This window comes from Myotis myotis, unplaced genomic scaffold (genome assembly GCF_014108235.1).
Source record: "Myotis myotis isolate mMyoMyo1 unplaced genomic scaffold, mMyoMyo1.p scaffold_m19_p_6, whole genome shotgun sequence".
NCBI lineage: Eukaryota > Metazoa > Chordata > Mammalia > Chiroptera > Vespertilionidae > Myotis > Myotis myotis.
Genome location: NW_023416368.1, coordinates 90235493 through 90248723, shown reverse-complemented (window position 1 = coordinate 90248723; position 13231 = coordinate 90235493). Strand labels below are relative to the sequence as shown.

The following is a 13231-nucleotide window of genomic DNA, read 5'->3' as shown; positions in this document are numbered from 1 at the left end:
ATCTAGGGAAACCCAGGGGTTAGAGAGCAAAGCCCAGTTTTCCTCTGGGGACAAAACCCAGGCTCTGTCCTCAGCTCACACAGGACAGAACTGGCGGGCCCTCCGCTGTCAGTGCCTTCCGCATGCAGCCCAGGCTGCCTGGCTTCTATCTTTGTGCACGCCCTGCACACACATGCACACAGCAGCCCTACTCGGTTCTCCCACGAGCAATCGCTCCTGCTCTCCCTCCCCCTCTGCAGTTCTTTCTGCAGCATGCTCCTGGAACACACCCTCCCAGCCCACCAATCCTACACACGCCACTGCACTCTACAAGCATCAGCTCCCGAATTTCCCACTTCTCCACTTGCTCCTCCACCCCACCCCTCCAACTCCTCCACCCCCAAAGGGTGGGTCCCTGTCTGCCCACAAGACAACGCTGCCTCAGCTGCTCCTGCCTTGGTAGGAAGGGTCTTTGAGGCTCCTCCCTAAGACCCTCACCTCCCTTCCCCAGAGAGGAAAAGCAGCCAGGCCCCCACCAGCCAGGGCACCTCTCCCCAGCATCTGGTGAAAGGACAAGAAGCAGCAAGAACTGTAGGTCCTTTTCGCTGAGATTCAGATTTTGTACCAAAATGTAGGGTGTGCTCCTGTTTGCATTTTTTTTTTGTTTCCTTTCTGAAAATAACCATGAAACTATCATTTCCTCCCACTGCCTTTCCCCTATCTTATTTGGATTAGCAGAGTTGCTGGGAGAGGTGGTTTGGAGCCACGGACAGCCTCCTTCCCTGGCCTGGGTCCGGAGAACTCCCAGGCAGCCTTCAAGCAGGTGCTGCCACATGGGTGCCAGTTCCCACAGGGTGGAGGGAAGGGGCACAGATGCTGGGCATGACGGGTCCAGGAGAGCCCCCCAATCAGAGACTTCTGGGAAACCAGATTTCTGCCCAGCCTTGTCCCCAAGTGGGCAAGTACTGGGAACAATTCTGCCCTGGTTGTCCCTCAGCTGTAGCTTCTGGGTGGGAGGAGGGACCAGAGCTCAGCCCCTTCCCTGGCTCACAGGAGGGGATGCTGCAGTGTGCAGACTCTCCAAGCGGGGTGGGGGCATCAACACAGGAGTCTGTACTTATACAAGGAGGAAAACGGGGTGCATGCTGGGGGTATATTTCTCTTTGTCCATTTTGTTTTCATCCAAAACCTCTTCCCAGTCAGCCATTCTGGGTATTCGTGCTGGTCCACTAGGAAGCGAGCAGATGCAGGTGTGGGTGGATCAGAGAGGTCCCCGAAGGCACCTGCCACTCACTCCACCTGAGTGCCCAGGGAAGCCCATGACTTTGAGAAACTGGGTTCCCCCCTCTTCCCTTGGCCCTCACAATGAAGGTGTTGGCCCGCAGGTCTCAAGCCCCCTCTGAAACCTCAGAGAGGTCCAGAGTCCAGGAACTTCCCCAGAAGGGAGAGCAGTTAGACCTGGAGGCAAGAAGCCAGGCCTCCTGGGCCTGGCAGTACTTTAGCAAGGCCCTCATCCCAAAGGCTCCGGCCCCAGCTACACACTCATTGCTGAAGCTGAAGCCACCTTCCGTTGGGCTGCTTGAGAAGGACCTGAGGGAGGGTCAAGGGGGCCTGGGATGTTGCAGTCCCCATGCAAGGTGAGGGATGCTGAGGCTGGAAGATGGTGCCCAGACCTTGGCCTGGCCCTCCAGGGCAGGGGGGGGTTGTGCTCCCCCCATGCTGCGTGCCTCCTTTGGGGATTATTTCCTGGGCCAGGGCTGGAGAGGGGCAGCTGGTCTGGCCTGAATGGTATCACCGGTTCCTGCTATACAGCAGTGAGGCTCTCTTAACATGCCCCCTCCTGCTGGGCACCATCTTCTCAGTGTGACCCTTGGAAGGCTGGAGTAGTGGCATCTGCCCCATCCAATTTCTCTGCCATGGGGCCAGCTGCCATGGGGACCTCACCCCTTTCTCTGAGGGTCCTCAACTGCCCAAAAGGCAGAAGCCTTGACATAAACTCCTCCTCCACTCCACAGTTCTTCCAAACACATCCAACCCACCCGTCCCCTCACCCTGCCTCTTCCTCCCCAGCAGGACCCTTCCCCTCCCCCACTCCCAAGCTGAGCTGCTGGGCTATTTGGGGCTCTGGCCGGCCCTGCGGTGTAATCAGTGCCCAGGGATAATTGCCACCTGCCTGCCGGTGTCTGGGGGCTGTCTCGGCCACAGCAGCAGGAGGCGGACACTGGGTAGCCAGGCCTGGAGGAGGTCAGGCTAGGGCAGTCCTCCCCACTCCCTAGATTTGCTTCTCACCAGATGTGGGACCTGCAGGAATTCCCTAGGAAAGCCATGCTCTTCTGGGGCCTGTGCTCACCTGGGACGCCCTGTGGCTTTGGCTGAGGGTAGATGGCTATCTCAGCCAGGGGACAGAAGTCCAGAGTCTATCACCCACAGTTAGTTCAAAGTGCCCTCCCCATACAGCCCTCTGATAGTAGTGGGCACCCCTCCTGGCTGCAAGCTGACCTCTGGGTAGGGTCACAGCTGGAACACAGACTTCATAGCTGAAGGACTTGAGCTCAGCTTTCATCACAGCTTTCCTGGGGTCAAGGCCACCAAGCCTCATTGCCCCAGGATGCCACGTGAGTGTGAGTATTCCATAAGTGCCAGCTCCCTCTAGTATGTCTGCTCCCTTTTGGTACTTCCTGTTCTACTCCAAGGCAGTTTAGACAGCCTGGGTTTAAATGCCTGTCGTTCTCATTTGCCAACTCTATGACCTTGGGCAACTGGTTCAGCCTTGGTTTCCTCATCTATGAAAGAGATCATCAGAGGAACTGCCTCATCAAGTTACTGTGAAAAATACATTATCTAATACATGTAAAATGCCAAGCCCAGTGCCAATGAGACTCTGCCATGATAGTTATTATTATGGGGAATTGCAAAGAACAGAGAGGGGGGGTGGGGAGCCCCCGAGGCCGGCTGCAGGATGCACAGGAGAGTGAAGGCTTGAAGAGATAGCAGGGTCTGATGGGACAATCCACACAGCCACCTCAACACCCGGGTCTCCTCTATGGCAGCTCCGGCCCTGGGGAATAGGGTGACTTCTCCCAGGCCTCTCCCTCTGGGAGAGCCAGTCCTTCCTCTTTCAACCCCATTTGCCATATCAGCCCTTTGAGGTCAGAGAACACCAAACGCCTATGGATATTTTATTTTTAAAAAATAATCAACAACAACAAAATCAAGATGAAGTGCTTGAATCTTGGAAGACGTCGAAATAGCATCGTTTCTTTTTCTTTATTTTTACAATCCAAAGGTTATTTGCCCTCATCCTTGGGATTCTTCAGACAGATATCCACAGGTGGCCTTCCAGTTAAAGGGCCACTCAGGTGAGTGTCTTCTCGCCAGGGTGGAGTAACACTGTGGGGGGAATGGGCTGAAGGGCTGGGCCAAAAAAACAGGATTCTCAGGGTTGGCCTGTCCCCGAGGCAGCCCAGCTCCATCCCTCCCTGCTTCAGTGTCTTCCCCAACAAAGCACAGCGCTCCTACCTCTGGCACCCTGGCCAACAGGCCAGACCGGGCCAGCGCCCCAGCTCTCCTGCCCCACCAGCACCATGCACGGCAGGAGCAAAGAAGGCCACTTTGGGTAAGAAGGTGGCCCAAAGCATTAGCTACTTCCCCCTTGGGGAGAGGAAGGGACATTGTTAAAGTTGGGTTGTGGGAAAATGGATACCATCCCCACCTGCAGACACTTCTCAACCCCAGTCTGAGCCCTGAGGCCCCAGCCCAAGGCAGCAGTTCTTAGCCATCCCCTCATCCCCCCACCACCACCCCTGCCCTAGCCTGGGCACCAGCCCCACCTCACAGCCATCATGGCCTCCCTGTACTCTCCCTCATCGTTTTCAGCCACCAATGCCCCACCTCAGGGACTTCCTCTGACTTCTCCTTTCCCAGGTGTACCCTGGACCCACCTGAAGACACAGGCTACCTAGAGCCAACTCTGAGCCCAGGAGCGGTGGGCTCAGTGCTCCCTGCCAATTCTCTTTCCAGTGGGTGCCTCCTACCGGGGCCAAGCTGTCAGGGGGCTGCCCAGCCTTGACCAAGCAGCACTGGATGGATGCCTGGGACACATGTTGTCCAGAGGGAATTGTTTCCCCTCCTGGGAGCACTCGCTCTCACAGGCGTCTCTTGCCTGGCTTCTGTGAGCTAATCAGGGAGAAGGAGGGGGAGGAGGGGGATGCTGCTTGCCTTCCCCGTTATCTGCAGCAATCCACGGTGACTAATGCTCCCAGTTGGTAAAAAGGCAGTATAATCAAAACACTTTTTTTTTAGTCCTTAAAGTTAGTCATTCTCCCAGAGTGGAGGAAAAAAAAGCCCACAGCAGGCACCATGAAATGCAAGCTGAGAGGCTCACGCTGACACTGGAGCTGAAGCATGGCCATGGCGGCTCCCTGTGGCTCTAAGGCACAGGCCCTCCTCCTTGGACCCTTGGGTGGCCTTCTTCCACACCCTCATTTGTTCTTGCTTTCCTCCACACCTAGGCTGCCCCATCCCTGAAGGACTTCATGCCAAGTCAGGATCTGCCCTTTTCTCTCACCCTGCCAGGTGCTGCCACCTGCTGGTCCTGAGATCTCCAAACTGGAGGAAGCATACAAAAGTTCCCAGGACTCAGCATCGGAATCCTTGCTAGGTGCCTGGTCATGTGCTGGCCTTCCCTCCCCCCCCAACCCAGCCACCCAGTGCTGAGCTTCCTCTGGCTCCATCTGTCTGCTGGTTTCTGGCCCCGGTTGGCCCTGACAGAACCATCGATTGTCAGGAACCTCAGGAATCATCAACAAGTAGAGGTTGGGTTCTCCATTCCACCATTTACTGGCCGTGTTTCAGCTCCTCCACACTGATAAAAATAATAGTACCCACCTCACAGAGTCGTTGCAAATATTAAATGTGAACTGCTTAGAATAGTGCCTGACACACTGTAAGTGCCCAGTTATTAACTCGTGATAAAAATAGCAAAATACTGAAGTGGAATGTATGGCATCCCAGCCCCTTTACTTAGCCAAGGCAGACATTGCTAATCAATCACAGTCCTTCCCCAACAATGGCAGATTCCTCAGACTCCTCAACACGGCACTCCAGACAGACAGTAACAAGCGATCCGAATTGGCACATGGATCTAACCCAGACTCTATTACAGTCAAGGAGGATGAGGCCCCAGGGAGGGAAGAGACTCCCACAAGCTACTCAAAGGCAGAGCCAGAGTCCCACCTCAGCTTCTGACTTGCCACTCTACCCTGGCCTTTGAACCATCACTGTGGGCTTCCCACCACTGGAAAGTCTAACTCTGATATCATCCATCTTCTCCCACCCTTGCTCCTCTTTCACGTCCTTGGCCCATGGCTGCCCAGGAGCCTGTTGTTCTGAGACAACCTGCTGAGCAGGTGCGGAGCAGAGAGAAGTGGGGAGTGAAACCACATAGAAACCTGAGGGTCTAGGTCTTCATTTATGCTGCAAGAGCCTCCCTGAGGCAGAGGCCTTTAGGCCTGCAAGGGAGCTCAGCCTATCGATTTGGCCCCTTCACATTCAGTCCCTTTGGTCTCAGCCCTCATGCTCTAATGAAGCCCCTAAAGGCCCGGATCCACACCTGGAATCCTTGCTCTTAGCTGATTGGGGGTTGGCATGGTGAAAGAATCAAAGGGTCAGCCTCTGTGTGGGGAGGGCTGCACGGGGGGCACATATGACCAGCCCAGAGATGAGAACAGTGGGGAGGACCTGCTTACAAATCTCTGAGTGAAAATCTCCAAGAAGAGGTCAGGGGTCTGGTGGCAGAGTTGGTTCTTCAGCTGCTTTCCCCCTGGAACAGCTGTGTCCCCTGAAGTAGATCTCTGCCACCTGAACACTCTTTAACTGCAGGCTCAGACTTCTGGGAGAAAGCTGTGTTCACTGGGCCTGAAAACAGGAGCATCCACTTCTCCCGAAAGCTCCTCCGCTCTTAGCTTCCACTTAGAAACCACATTCGCTCCCTTTCCCCTCCCCTGAAGGGGCAGGATCGACCTGTATGGTGCTGTCCTCTGGTTCCTGAAAAAGGAAGACAGCTCCCAAGCCTAGGTCTGGAGACCTGCAGCTGAGTGTTCCAGGAAAGTGGGAGGTGCTCGTGATCCTTGTGGCTACCTCTCCAGCATCAATGCTACGTGGCATGTCATGCTCACAGACGGAAACTGTGGGTCCACAGGACAGCAGGATACCTGACCATCCACCCAGCCCAGCCTACCTCAAGCTGGACCAATGGGCCTCAACAAGGAGATGGAGCTCAGCTCAAAGCAGGCACTTCCCAGACAGACTCCTAGAGGCCAGCATTCTTCTAGGACCTTAGAGGTTCTGCTGGCTACATTAAAGATTCAGGGTTAGAGGTACGAGGCACAGCCCCAGTTGGGCCTCAGGCTGAATCCTTCCCTCCCAGAAGGTATATGTTTCGCTACATCCCCAGCAATCACTGACTCCTCAGATCTGGTCTTGGCTTAACTCTCCATTCAGGCTCCACCTCACATGCTCGCTCCATTCTCTTATTTATGGACTTCGAAGTCAACAAGACAGTTGATTTGGAACATCAAAATGCCCCAACTTCGGTGGTGTGATCCACCCACTCATCTTCTAGATGAGAGGACCGAGGAAGACCCAGAGAGGAATGTATGTGGCTTGTCTAGGTCAGTCATAATACCAAAGACGGAACTAGAGCCCAGGAGCCCTCTGGATTCTTAGTCTAGAACTCATCATTTTTGCCCTGTGAGATGCCTGCTAGCGCCACCCACCTCCCCAGCCCTGAAATAGACTTTTCCTGGGATATGGGGGCTGCCTAAGCTAATACTTTTGGAGATGCTTTAGCATTACTGGACAATAACTAAGGGAGACAGAGTATGGAGAAAGGAAGAAGCAGTTGGGAGAGCCCTCCGCAGGTGCTAAAGTGCCAGGAGGCTCATAAAAACACAACACCTGCATTCGCAAGTGATTGTGGGCTGCCTGTGCCCTGGTCATTGATAATGCAGGGAGAGGAACTGCTGAAAGCATTTCCCCGTGTTTGGAGGGTCTTCCCCAGTTGCTTCCAAACCCTGGAGCTTTCGTACATAATTGAAACACACACACACTGCCCTGGTATGTTTGACTCAGTGGTTAGGGAGCATCAGGCTGAGAACTGAAGGGTTGTGGGTTCCTGGTCAAGGGCATGCACCTCAGCTGCAGGTTCAATCCCCAGCAGCTGCAGGCTCAATCCCCAGCCCCAGTGGGGACACATGTGGGAAGCAACCAGTTGATGTGTCTCTCTCACATTGATGTTTCTCTCTCTCCCTTCCCCCTTCCCTCTTTCAGGCTTTCTAAAAATCAATGGAAAAAAATATCCTCAGGCGAGGATTGAAAAAGAAAATGAGAAGCTGTCTGGGGTTCTGGGGCCTCCTCATCCCCAAGGACCCTCAAGCCCCATCCATCACACCCTGTGCAAAGCAGCAAGGACTCCCCTCCCTTTGCCTACACTCTCTGCCCTGGCTGCCCTTCAGTGACTTCTCCCTGCTCTCGTGCTCATTGTGGCCTGTTTCCTGAGGAATAACAGCAATGAAGCTGGTCTGTGTGGTATACTTGGAGGCCCACCCTCCAATGGAAAGCCTTTACTGGGTCAAACTCTAGACCCTCAAGAATGGAAACAGAAATCATAAATGAGAGACTATCTCCTCTGACAGTCCTCCAAGCTCCCCTCCTCCTCCTGGCCAGCCTTCTACCCTGCCCTGGGCGGTCAGAACAAATGATACATGTCCTCTGCTCTAACTCGCTGGCTTAGCCACTCTCCAAGCAGCCCCTAACACACGAGTCCATTTGAAGGGGGAGACTTCCCGGACAGAGGCCCCTGGAGGCCCAGCAGTTACCAGCACAGGCCTCCTGCCTGCTCCTCCCGCTCTAAGGCAGGGGCTTCTTGCCCTCACTCAGGTTCTCCTGGCGCCTATGACCCCCTTGCATATTGGCTTGCACAGTGGCTCCTCGGTTCTTTCCCATCCTCTATTCTTACTTAGTTGCCTGTTTATCTCTCCCTCCAGGTAAGTAGGTCTGAGAGGGCACAAGGGCAGGACCCATACTTCTTTTCCATGAATGTATCCTTGAGGTTGGCCCAGTGCCTGGCACATTGTAGCTCAATGGCTAACTGTTAAATGAATGAGTAGGAAGAACGGGACCAGTGGCTTCGTTTTCGTCCTGCAGGCGGGTGCCCAGAGGGAAGGGCTGGACGACAGGGAGCCGCCCTTCCTCTCGGTGCCCCCTGTGCTGGGTGACACTCCCACCTGCGAAGGACCCATTCTCCTTACACTCAGAGCCAGCCCCGGACATCTTGAAGGCGGGAAAGGGGGCACTTGCTTGTTTGTAACAGGTAACGGCACACGTAGAAGGCACAAAATTTAAGAGAGACAAAGGGCCATACAGTGAACATCAGTCTCCCTCCCCATTGGCTCCTTCCCCGCTAGCAAGTCCTCTACTGTCTCCGGGTTAGAAGCCTCTTTACAGACAGAAAGACTAGGCAATAACCCGGTTAGGCGACCCGTGTGGTCCTCGGCAGAGAAGTCACAAGTCAGTGCTGAAGGCAGAAACACGCCCCGGGGTCCTCCTCACGCCCCCGGGGTCCTCCTCACGCCCCCATCACGCGAGGGTCGCGGGCCAGGGCACCTCTCGCGGGAGCCCGCGGCGGCGGCGGGGTTAACGCGGAGGCCGCGCCCCCTCAGCCGCCTCTTCCGGGTAGAGGGGGCGGGGCTCGCGTCACTTCCTGGAGACTGGCTGAGTCCGGAAGTGATCCCCGAGGACCGAGTGGCGGCGGCGGACCCGGGCGGCGGGGCCAGGTTCGGGACCATGAGCTGGTGAGTGAGGCCCCGCGGCAGGGCCGCTGCAGCCCGGGCCGCGACGCGCCTTGCCCTGCGTCCCCTGCGCCCCTCGCCGCGCTGCCCCCGGGACCCTGCGCCCGGAGCAGGGCCCGACTGGCCCCGGTTCCAGGGTCGTCGAGTGGCCTTGCCCGGTGCGCCGCCGGGGTCTCCGTCTCTCTGCAGGACTTACCGGGAGATGGGGCCCGGGGCCCGCGTCTGACTCGGTTCCCGACCCTTCGTGTTCCCAGGAGCCGGTCCCGTCTTCCCCCGGCGGCTGGGAGTGGGGGCTTCCTTGTTCCCTTCTCTCTGGAGTGTCCTCTGTCTCCCTGTGGCCGCCTCTCCGCCGCTCCCGTCCGAGCTGTGGCCCTCACTCTGCAATCTGGGCTCCACTCATGGATCAAAACCCACTTGCTTTCAGCCTTTGCAGCATTTCACAGTCTTTCTAAGACAAAACTTGCTTCTCTTTTGGAAGGACCAGAATTAAACACCCACACCCACACTCCCACAGTAGGGCTGGATTGGTTTTAATCATTTCCAGGGCCATTACCCACTCGCTGCTTTCGGTCTAAAATAGACATAGGTAAGCTTAGGCATCACGGGAGCTATCAGGCCGCGAGACCAGAAGCCAGGGAGCCTCGGAGTAGCAGAGTCACAGCTCCGGAGCTGGAACGTGCGTGGCTGCAGGACGATGTGATGCCTGGCCGTCGTTACACACTTCACAGCGCTGAATGGTTGGTTTATTTTGTAAGGCTCAGTTTGCCCCAAGGACCTTGCCTGCAGGCCAAAGACCTGTGTATCCACAACCCCAACCCTCAGGGGATCCTAAGTGTGCTCGTCGGAGTGCATGGACCCCAGAGAGGGCACAAGAGGAATCAACCCTTTTGGAATCCAGGTTTCATTCGTGTAGGGAACGTTTGCCACTCTGTCCTCAGAGGGTAGCCTGTTTATGTATGCCCAGTATGTGCATAATAACTAGTTGTGGTGAACGGAGATGGTAGGACGTACTTCGGGAAGGCTCCTGCAGGCTCCCATTTGGCCATCAGTGGAGACTGTAGGCTCTGGTCACAAGCAGCTGGTGTCAGTCAGTGTCAGGGACTGCTCTCTAATGTAAAATTTAAGCATCGTCTGTCCCCTCTTTCCAAACCCCCCCCCCCTTCTTAGAGGGAGATTGATGGACGAATGTCAGACGGTAGTCGCGGGCAAAAGGAGGGAAGCCCCGAGCAATGCCCTAATAAGCCCCAGCAGGAGCTGCTCCTTTCCCTCCGTCTTTGCTCCAGGAGGCCAGGAGGCGGCTGGAGCCTTAAAAAGCTAACTTTCCGGTCTTGTTATAACCTAGTTAGTGATGGGAAAGTGGCAATCCTTCAGTTCCCTTTCCTAGAGGAATTGCTTCCTTAAAGTGCCAGTCTGGGTCCCCGGACCTTGTGATATAGATGTCCCCTTACGGCTGCATCTTGAAATTTTCATTCTCCCACCTAATTTTTTAAGGTAAAAAGCAGGAAGAACAGATGCATCATATTGCTTAAATTGGAGTTTACAGTTTTTAAAAAACGCATCAGTCTTTTCTTCATAAATCAGAAGAGTAGAACAGAGACCACTATAGGGAAAGGATCCTCTGGGTGATCGAGGCACACTATTTCCACCTCTCTCACAGAAGTGTTTTTTCTGCAGAAATGAGTAGCCAGTTTCCTAAAGTCTGTCAGGTTGAAGAGAATTGAAATTGACAACTAGCTGTCTAGCCAAAGCTGAGATTTTTATCCAGTTGAATTAATTTACCAGTACATGCACATCTTGGCACCTCCTTGGACTGAGGGTCACGACCAAAAGGGCAGCTTTGTCCCTCAAAGCTGAGATTCCTTTCTCTTCCTCCTTAGAGTTCTTCTACGTCATCTCTTGCGTGGTCCCTGACCCCCTCTCCCTGAGAGGGGAACTGCACCGGTGCCTGGGCACACAATTGCACTCAGTTCCTGACTCAATGGCTGGCAAGGGAACTGGGGCTGGACCCTTCTGATTCACTCCAGGAGTGGTTTTTCTGCTCCCAGAATCAATCCACCCATTCATCCGGGACTGGAATTCTCAGTGGGGGAAGAGACCAGAGTGACGTAGAGCCATCATGGGAGTTGGATGCCCAAGGTCAAGTTCACCAAGCACATGGGATATGCCAGCTATCATTGAATAAGGCCTAGGGACACACAGCCCATGGCCCCAAGAGGGTAACCATTGTTCTGGGCTTTCAAAATGTCACAGTGAGAAATGTCCAATATTTATGCCCTTTGCATACTGTGGACTTTGCATGAAGAGGGAGAGGTCTTTGTTCTCTGCTTCCTCTGTGCCTGCAGCCTACCCACCCCCTGTTTGTTTAGTGGGTACCTGCCCCCTGCTGCACCATCTACCCATCCAGTCATTTCACCCATTCATCGAGGTGTCCCAGTGTTGTGCTCTGCTAGGAAGAAGGCATTTGATGTTCACATCTCAGATTACTGATACAAGCCAGTGCTTCTCTCTCTCCCCTCCTCCATGTCCCCCTCTGTCTTCCTGTGTGTGTGTGTGTGTGTGTGTATGACTTTATTATGGTATGAAAGATGAAGTAAGTAGAATTAAGAAGGGTGACCTTAATCTGGTTTAGCTGTCTACAGGGATTTTAGCCTTCCCTGGAACCACAGACCTTGATGATTTTAGGCTTAAATGACAAGGAAATGACTACTGGAGGAAGTCTTCCTATACCTAGAGGCCCAGGAGTTGACTCTGAATGAAGGAAATTAGAGCGAGTGCAGCTAAGTTTAGCTAGGAGCTCGAGTGCTGAGTTCAGGTTCTGGTTCCCTCATTCACAATGTGGCCTGGTCAGGCATTTAACTTTCCTCTGTCTTGTTTTCTCCAACTATAGCATGCAGTTCATAATCCCAGCTGACACTTTGTCACCCAAGTCTTGTAAAAATGATGTAGACATGTTTTCTTTTCTAACTCATCTGGGCTCTTCTACCTCTCTCTGCCAAATATTGGTATTTCATGTGATCCATTCTCTCTCCCCTCTCCCACCTTCCCCTTCTCCCCTCATCCCTCCTCCTCTCCCCCTCCCCATCCCTCTCTCCCCCTTCCCTCCTTCCCCCTCTCCCCTCACTCCTCTTCCTCTCCCCCTCCCCTTCCCTCTCCCCTTCTCCCCCTCTCCCTTCTCCTCCTATCCCCCTCGCCCCCTCTCCCTTCTCCTCCTCTCTCCTCTCTTGTTCTCATCCCTTATACCTTCCCCATCATCTTCCGGCTAAAGGCCCAACTTTGGGCCATGGCTTACAAGGCCCTTCTGGATGTGGCTGTCTCTTTAGTCCTGTGTCCAGACTTTTCTGGGTCTCTCTTGCTCTTGTTCCTCTGTATGTGCTGTTCCTCTGCCTGAAATGCCTTTACTCCCCACCTCCACAATCCACTGTCCGCCGGGCCATGTCTACTCACCTTTCCAAAGTCAGGGCAGGCTTCACCCCTCTGGTGAGGGTCTTCCCTGAATGGCCCTCCACACCCTGCCAAGCTGGGTTGTGTGCCCCTCCTCTGATCCTCAGTAGCATCTGTACTGAATTGTTGGTTTACTTATCAGGAAATCCACTAGTCTATGAGCTGTTGAAAACAGGGACTTCGCCCCTTAGTCTACTACGATCTCCCTAGCGCTGTTCCCAACAGTTAGTAAATGTGTATTAAATGTATGAATGAGAATTTTTCCCCCATTTACTGACCTGCCTTAGTTCAGGAAAAATTGTAAGATAAAAACATGGAAAACCTACAAGCCACATCCTGAAATGAAGAGCCTCTAAGAATGCCATCATTAAATTGACTGATGGAAAAAGTGGCTTCCAAGACTTTGAGGACTGACTGTACTCCCCGCTCCTGTCTACCCACCCCTCCCCCAACTACTTTCTCCTGTACTTCCACATTCTTCCAGGCCTCACAGGTGTGCACCTCTCTCCCCCATAAACTTCGTGAGAGCGAGAGCAGGATCTACAATTTCAAGTGTGTGTTCACATACTGTCTTGTACATAGTAGGTAACTGTGACATGAAATGACTGGAATGTAAAGAAAGGACGGCACATTTTCTCAGTGGAGTCTCTGCCCTTTAGCATTGCCATTGCTATTACATTTGTATAGTGCTTTTAACCTTTCACATTGCTTTCCCATCCATTATTTGATTTCATCCTCACATTTACCCTTTGAAGTATGCGGTTCAGGTCTTATTATCTATCTCCCTTTGACAACTTATTAGAATTCAGTTACACAGCACCTGGCAGAACTGGAACTAAACCCTGCATGTTCTGAGTATTCTCCCTGCTTGAACAGAAACATTGGCAGAGTGGAAGGCCATTCGCAAACTGAATGGATCCCAGAGGAAGGTATTGGACTTTCCTAGCATGTATGGACACTGC

At 53.8% G+C, this 13231-nt stretch overlaps 1 protein-coding gene and 1 non-coding gene across 5 annotated transcripts in view; both read left to right on the top strand.

Moving 5' to 3' along the window:
• The first annotated feature begins 6934 nt into the window (after positions 1-6934).
• On the top strand, positions 6935-7068 carry LOC118659440. The gene has a single exon (XR_004968558.1). It is a non-coding gene; the product is annotated as a small nucleolar RNA SNORA71 (small nucleolar RNA).
• Positions 7069-8725: 1657 nt separating this feature from the next.
• Positions 8726-13231, top strand: part of BIN3 (bridging integrator 3) — a 41494-nt gene continuing 36988 nt past the window's right edge. The window contains exon 1 of one of the 4 annotated variants that reach the window (XM_036313604.1): positions 8726-8831. In XM_036313604.1, the coding sequence (XP_036169497.1) occupies positions 8824-8831 (8 nt within the window). In that variant the 5' untranslated portion in view covers positions 8726-8823. Of the gene's footprint in view, positions 8832-8949; positions 9566-13231 lie in introns of those variants that run through there. The other 3 variants (XM_036313609.1, XM_036313608.1, XM_036313603.1) reach the window with 3 other exon arrangements.